The sequence below is a fragment of the Balearica regulorum genome, chromosome W (genome assembly GCF_011004875.1).
Source record: "Balearica regulorum gibbericeps isolate bBalReg1 chromosome W, bBalReg1.pri, whole genome shotgun sequence".
Taxonomy (NCBI): domain Eukaryota; kingdom Metazoa; phylum Chordata; class Aves; order Gruiformes; family Gruidae; genus Balearica; species Balearica regulorum.
This window is the reverse complement of record NC_046219.1, coordinates 29,116,366-29,123,996: the sequence shown is the minus strand read 5'-3', so window position 1 is coordinate 29,123,996 and position 7,631 is coordinate 29,116,366. Positions and strand designations below refer to the sequence as shown.

At 34.9% G+C, this 7,631-nt stretch overlaps 1 protein-coding gene across 3 annotated transcripts in view; it reads right to left on the bottom strand.

The window, feature by feature from the left end:
• Positions 1 to 478: 478 nt before the first annotated feature.
• LOC142599174 (mesoderm induction early response protein 3-like) overlaps positions 479 to 7,631 on the bottom strand; it is a 46,018-nt gene continuing 38,865 nt past the window's right edge. For 2 of the 3 annotated variants that reach the window (XM_075739007.1, XM_075739005.1), the window contains 4 exons: positions 6,717 to 6,811; positions 4,720 to 4,847; positions 4,391 to 4,536; positions 479 to 4,287 (listed from right to left, as the gene is read on the bottom strand). In XM_075739007.1, the coding sequence (XP_075595122.1) occupies positions 3,833 to 4,287; positions 4,391 to 4,536; positions 4,720 to 4,847; positions 6,717 to 6,811 (824 nt within the window). In that variant the 3' untranslated portion in view covers positions 479 to 3,832. The remainder of the gene's footprint in view (positions 4,288 to 4,390; positions 4,537 to 4,719; positions 4,848 to 6,716; positions 6,812 to 7,631) is intronic. The other variant, XM_075739006.1, reaches the window with a different exon arrangement.

Below are 7,631 nucleotides of genomic sequence, written 5' to 3'. Positions count from 1 at the left end.
CTGCCTCCCAAGGGACTCTGTCAACCAATTTCCTAAACAGGCCAAAGTCTGCCCTCCAGAAGTCCAAGGTAGCAGTTCTGCTGACCCTCCTCCTTACTTTGAGAATCAAAAACTCATTTCATGATCCCTATGCCCAAGATGGCCTCCAGCCACCACATCACCCACAAGTCCTTCTCTGTTTGTGAACACCAGGTCCAGTAGGGCACCGTCCCTAGTTGGCTCACTCACCAGCTGTGTCAGGAAGTTATCTTCCACACAATCCAGGAACCTCCTAGACTGTTTCCTCTCTGCTGTATTGTATTTCCACCACGAGAACAAGGGCTAGTGACTGAAACTATTTCATCTGTAACATTAGGTAGAGTGGTAGTGTGCACTTCAGCAGTAACCAAAGTATCTTAAAATGTGTTCAGAGTTATTGCTAAATAATTCTGAAAAGGAAGTAGCAAACATAATGCAGATGCACAAAAAGCTTCACAAGTAAAGGTTTCCAGACATTTATTTCTGGAATTTTACACCAGGTATTAAAGTACAACAAATACAAAATAATGCTAAAAAAAAAATATCAGTGTTTATGTACAAATATTAAAATCAATGCAACAATAGTGACTTCCTCTTGAACATCTGATATTAAAAACATGTTCCGATTGTCACTAAATTTGTTGTTATGCACAGGGTACTTACTTTGAACTGAGAATAACTGGAATCTCTGTTTTATTAAGAGGACTATAACCATATCTACTGTATTTTACAATTGATAGTATTTTCCTTCTTCCAATGAAAAATAGGAATAAAAAAATAGTAACCTTGTCATTATTTTATAAATTACTGTATTTAGTTTCCCCATCTGTAGACAATGTGCTTGTAGTGCTGGGCAAATAGTGTCCCTGTTGGTCAGTTTATCCATTAGTTTACATTCAAAGTTGAAATATTCACCTAAAGACTTTGGTTAAATTAAGTAGTATCAGTATGTTCTACTTGATCTGAAGTTTTCATACATTTTTGACCCTAAGTTTTAAAAATTAAAACCAGGAAACAATTGCACAATTCATTGACCTAATAGTAGACTATTTAGTATCCTTCAAGTAAATTCAGCAGTTTGACCATGACAAGAAGAAAACTAAACATTTAAAAACCTAGCATGAGAAGATGACATATGAGTAACCAAAGTAAAAGTATTGCTATAATAACAGCACCAAGTTACACTTCTAAATGAATCAGCTACCCTCTTCAGATTCCCTGTACATAAAAAGGATACATTTACCAACACTGCAATTGCCTATTATAGATTTTTGGTTTGTTTGTATGAAGAAAAAGTATGACAGGGGACAAAGAATTCATCACAGTTTGTTATAAGAATTGTGCTTCACCATCAAGGAACCAAGGCAATATAATTTCCTCATATGGTTGCAATTCAATTATCTTCATGCTGACTTTCAACACGCAATTCTTTTAATAAACAGTAACAAGTTCTCCATTTTAAATGTTTAAACTGAGAGAAAAATAATTAAAAGTCCAGCTTCTAAAAGAAAAAATTCAATAAATAGCTATTTTACATGGATAAAGTCATAGTGGTACAAATTTATGAATGTCACATCAAGCATGCACAAAAATGTTACTATACACAGAAGTAGTCAGAAAATATTGAAATAGATATCTAAAAAGATATGAAGAATTTATATATTTACAAAATTTTGCAAATTATTGCCTCATTTTTAACAAGGAATTAAAAGTAAATGATACCAGCTAGATAGCCAACAGGCTAAATAAGATCAGCATTTAAAAATCTATTAGACTAGCTGGAATTCATTTTTCTCTCATCATTTTCTGAATTTTGGTCAAAAGTCTTTATTAAATAACTAAAGTGTCCATTCAACTTGCTGACAACCCAAAGCTTAGACAAGTCTCTGTCTACATTAAGAGCCCAGCAATGCATAGATTAAATTGAATATATTACTGCATCAGCTAATGAGAATGGGCATGTTCATTTAAGTGTAACTGGTATAAGCATTCAGTCATCTTTGTATAATGATTTTTATACCGACCAGCCACTCACTGTAAACCCATAAACTTGAATATATAATAATGAAGGATTATGGCCAGTATTTTACAAAATTACATAAATTGTGTTGATTCATAAACAAAAGAAACAAGGTACACAGTTCAGCACAAAACACAGCAACAAGAAGCTGACAACTTGGCTAAAAATATCAGAGTACAACACAGGGCCAAGGCTACCCATTATTTACCGTGTACTTACTAGAATTATATATTTCAGATGTATAAGTTAAGAACTGATTACAAAATTATCTTTACTTTTGTCCACTGTGCTAAACTAATTTGTTTTAATATGGTAAATGTGCTATTGCATAAACGCTTCAAAGCAATCTTCATTACAATGCTGTAAAGAAAACTCCATACGCTGCATCCAAAACTCAGGATGTCAATGCAGTTCACAATATGCATAATAAATACTCTCTTCCCTTTCAAATATTAAAGTCAATACTTTCAAATTACTCAGCATAACCTTGAAGCAAATATTACAAATATCAACAATGCAAGCTTAATTGCTTCAATAATGAAAACAAGTTAGTGGCAATTAAATTTTAATACGAACAGTGCAAAGAAAAAGTAGGGAGGGAAAGGGGTAATCCTACCAAAGTAATGTTCTTCTGCAAGAATTAGAACAAACATTTGTAAGACGAACTTCGCGGATGGCTAAATTGCACTCAATGTTCAAAATAAAAATTTACTGAAGTTAAATAGTTGCTTTTATGGGAAACATTTTTACTCATCCTTTCCTATTTGACAAAGGTAGTGAAGTGCCATTTTTGAGCCAATGACTTGCCAAAACAAATAAATGCAATCCACACTGAAGAAAAACTTTCAAATACATACTTCAAGGTTCTACTACTTCTATATAAACTAGATAAGTCCCTCAAAACTGTAACACTTTGAACTGCAGTGCTCCAAACAATTTAAGATGTCTTCCAAAATGTAGACTGTTTAGTGGTAAATCCTAAACTGTGCAGACTGTAGCTTTATACAACATCAGCTGCCTTAGGAAAGTTAAGTTATACAGGTGCATCAATCTTCAAAGTTGTGGACAAAACCCATACAATAGCCTAAAAAGCATCTGTTTAAGCCAGTAAGTTTAAAGTACACAGATACCTGTGTCAGCATAATTACTTCTAAGGTAGCCATGGCCTATAATTTTGCAACAGCATCCAAGTGTAGGTCTTCATACTTTACTCATGTTAAGTCCCTTGTGCTAGCTTCCACCAAGATGAACTTGCTGGGTTTTAACTGAAGTGCTCTAGTTTAGTATCACATGAGAGAAGGTTCCATTTAAAAAACATCCTTGTATGTTTGTGCAGTTTAACTTAAGGAAACCCATCCCTGCCTTTATAAGAAAAAAATAAAATAAAATGCTACATTGAGCAGGGATCAGGATCAGTACCTGTAAACATTGTTATTACACTGCATCTGTTACGGCAAAAGTAACTTAGACTAAAAAGCCACTCCAATCAGTTCAGAACTTCTGTGCTGGTTTTGAAATGGTGGCCTCTGTCTACAGGCTTTAAAAAGAATTGAAGCAGAGCTTAAAGCTACACCACAGAGTTCTCTTAGTCCCAAACTCTGACGAACATTTCCACATTTATGGACTGAAAAAAGAAATTACTCTTGATAAATCAAGATATAGTTCTATACATAAAAAGACATCACTGATGTCATAAAGTTCAAACTTCCAGTGAAAGACTAAGCAAACCTGATAGCTCCCATCGAGTTTACTTCTACTGCATAAAGTACCCACTGTTTGTTTAGTTTTCCACAGTCATTCTGAGTGAAGGGCAGTATGTTGGTGAAGAGCATGGGTGTTGACAAAACCATTTGTTTCATTTGCAGATAGACTGCTGAAATCAGCCACTGAAACAGCCATTTTGGCACTGGTAATATGGTGTGTGTGGTTCTCAAAGTCTACACCAAGGTTATTTACAGAGACATCATTCATGAAAGATTCTGGGACAGCAATTCCCATTTTCAATCTCTTCGCAGGTCTTTCTGTCTCCTCACTGCATATGTTCATTGGGTTTAGCTCTGAATGATAAAAGCCAGTCTCAAATAAATTAAAACAATCACTTTCACCATTGCTAGGCAAGTTAAGCAATTCTTCTGTTCCAACAGACACATGATTAACTGGTGCTCGGGGTACGTCCATAGGAGGAAAGGCATCATCCAGGCAGTTCACATCTGAAGTGTGGCAGACTGTAGCCACACTGTTTGTCAATGCTGGAAGAAAAGATGAACACAAAATGTAAATGAAATATTTATACAGTTACAACAAAAAGGTTTTTTGGTTGGTCTTTTTTTTTCCCCCACCCCCTTGATTTACCTGTCAACTCATTGGCAGTGATAGAGTTCAGAATGCTTAGCTGTTGATCAGGAATGGTTTCTGTTCGAGTATTAGATGTTAAGGCTGAAGAATGTACTGTTCCACCAAGGGCTTCTGTTTCATCTACCAAACGATCCATGTAGTCCCTTAAAGAATATGGCATTCATAATGGGTTATTTAAAAGGAAAACAAGGCCTAAAAATGATGATGGATTTAATTTCAGTTGCCATAGCCACTGCAGCATTACGCTGTAATGATGGGAAGAAAAAAATAATCTTCTACATTTACGATTTGTAACAGAAAACATATTCCAAGAACATTTTACTTACGTAACTCCTGGATGATGGTTATATCTCTTCTTTCCAAATCTTGTTTGCTGAGCAAAGTAATCATAACGTTCTGACTTTTTCCACATGTAATAGAAAGCCACACACTCAGCAACTGTTCTGGATCTTACCTAAAAGAAGGCAAGAAGAACTGACAAGATTAATGCAAAGAATTATGTTTTGTTGTCTCCTCAGTCCTCATATTCCTGCAACATTGTTTTACTGTTCTAGTATCTGGAACAAACCAATTAAGTCAGGAGACTTGAAAGAGATCTACAGTTTCAAATTTCTTTATCAAGAGGGTGCTCAAACACTGGAACAGGCTTCCTAGAGAGGTGGTCGATGCCCCAAGCCTGTCAGCGTTTAAGAGGCATTTGGACAATGCCCTTACTAACATGCTTTAACTTTTGGTCAGCCCTGAATTGGTCAAGCAGTTGGACTAGATGATCGCTGTAGGTCCCTTCCAACTGAACTATTCTATTCTAAACAAGTATTACATCTGTTCTATCATATGCATTATTGTTGTTTGTTGTTTTTTTTTTTAAACTAGATTTAAACTATCTACATCTGAAGCATTTCAGTTCATAACCTATATAACAATTTTTTAAACTATAAGACAGACTCTCTCTTAAAATGGAAAAAGCTAAGCAAATCAATGACCTAAGAGAAGTGAAGTAGAAAAGACTTTGGGTACTTAGACAAATTCTGGTCCATAGAGACAGATAGATCAACTCACATGTTTTGTTGCATGTTAGAAAAAATATTTTTAAATTATGGCTTTGTATCTCTGGTGAATTACTGTTTATTGGTAAGGTCCATTTAAAATTTGAACCACTCAAATATTTATCATAGGACAGTTTAAGCCAAGTGCTGAGCAGGACTAGCTGACTGTTGTTGAACAGGGACCACAACCCTATAAAGTTTACCTGAAATACAACAAAAACACCAGTCTCCTAAAGAAAAAACTTGTCATGGTTTAACCCCAGCCAGCAGTTTAATAATTAATTAAAAATCAATTAATAAAAAAAATTGAATTAAAAAAAGAGGAAAATAAAACCCAAAAAACCCAAGTGATGCAAAAAAACCCAATTGCTCACCACCAACTTACCGATGCCCAGCCAGTCCCTAAGCAACGGCAGCCCCCGCCAACTTTCACCCTCCAGTTTTATTGGTAAGCATGATGTGATATGGTATGTGTTCCCTCACAACTTCTTGTGCAACCCCAAGCCTACTTGCTGGCAGGGCAGAAAAGGCCTTGATTCTGTGTAAGCACTGCTCAGCAATAACTAAAACATCAGTGTGTTATCAGCACTATTTTCAGCACAAATCCAAAACATAGCCCTATACCAGCTACTATGAAGAAATTTATCCCAGCCAAAACTAGTACAAAACCTCAAGGTGGCATCAAAAACATACAGGAGATGTACAGAAAGTTTGGAAGCATCCATATTGTCAACTGTACCAAATGATATGTATATTTGATTAAAAAAAAAAAATATCCAATTCCTATTCTTCAGGCACAGAGGAGTCAATCAGAAACAATCCAGATCAAGATTAGAACTCCTTAATTGGCCAGAAACCAGAGTACTGATGGATGACTAACACTTTCTGAAAACACAAAGAGCTAAGCCTGTTTCTGCAGAATTACACCTTCCTGGTGACAAAAATAATTAAAGATGCATTTCCCCCTCTCACAGCCATGGTATGGAAATTCTATACTTCTAGGAGAGGCAGACATTTAAACTAAATTATAATATAAATGCATAAATGGAACTAATGTCAACATAAGTCAATTTCAGAAATAATATACTGACTCATCTTGCAATGCCTAGCTTTTCCAATGACATTGGAGATAAAATTAGCACAAAAATGCCAAGTTGTTTTTAATATGTTGGTTCTTATTTCACTCTTCTGCATGGTTTCTGAAAAATGCACTGCTTTTACAAATTTTCAGCATTGTATCACCTACCAATTCTTCCATTTAACTGTAAAATACTAACCTTGTTTTTCTGTATGAGATGAAAGTCTTTTCCATAAATCAGAAGTGCATGTTCAAAGCTTCTGCATTCTTCTTCTGTCCATGCTGTCATCTCTTCTAGACAATTGCAAAAGTAGCATGATAAACTTATTTTCACTCACTAATCTTTTTCAGAGAATAAAATATTTGTGTTGCTAATGCATGAATATCAAAATGCACTCTAAAAAAACCCCAATAGTTCAGTTATTTAGACCCATGTTCTTTCCTCTACTGTACAGATATCCTCCCTGAAATCTAACATTCTTGTTTATAAAGACTCATAAAAGAGTCTGATTTCTGAAATCTTTTATCCTGGAGGGCAAAGGACATTCAAATGACTTGATTTATTATTTCTTAAGAAGTTTGTCATTAAAAAAACAAGATTTGATAACATCACGGAGATATCAGTGAGATTTTTCTGAATACTTCTTCTTGCATCAGATACAAAGAACAGTGGCTGTTGGAAAAAAAGAGTGAAGGAACAATCTCTTTTTTTTTAAGATAAAACTGAATTTTAGTTTTACAAATTAAACAAAAAACCACTAAAAAATAAAAAGTTTTAAAACAAAGTAGCTCAAACTATTTGAGTAGGTCAGTTTTGTCTCAAGTATTGTTACTTCCTATTTTGTTTATGGCTTTATGTCTATATATAATAAAGGAGGGATATTTCAGGCATCTTACATTCATAATGGTGATCTGTTCAACTGTCATTTAAAGCCAATGGGGAAAAAAAAAGAACAAAAACCAACCAACAAACACATTTCCAAACATTTCTGGAAGCAGACACTGGAACCAATACCTTTCTGCTCCCAGATGAAGGTGATAATCATTCCACTACAAGGACATTTTCTTTCTTTCTCACCCCATTCATTTTGCACTCCTTACTACAGAGTTCTCA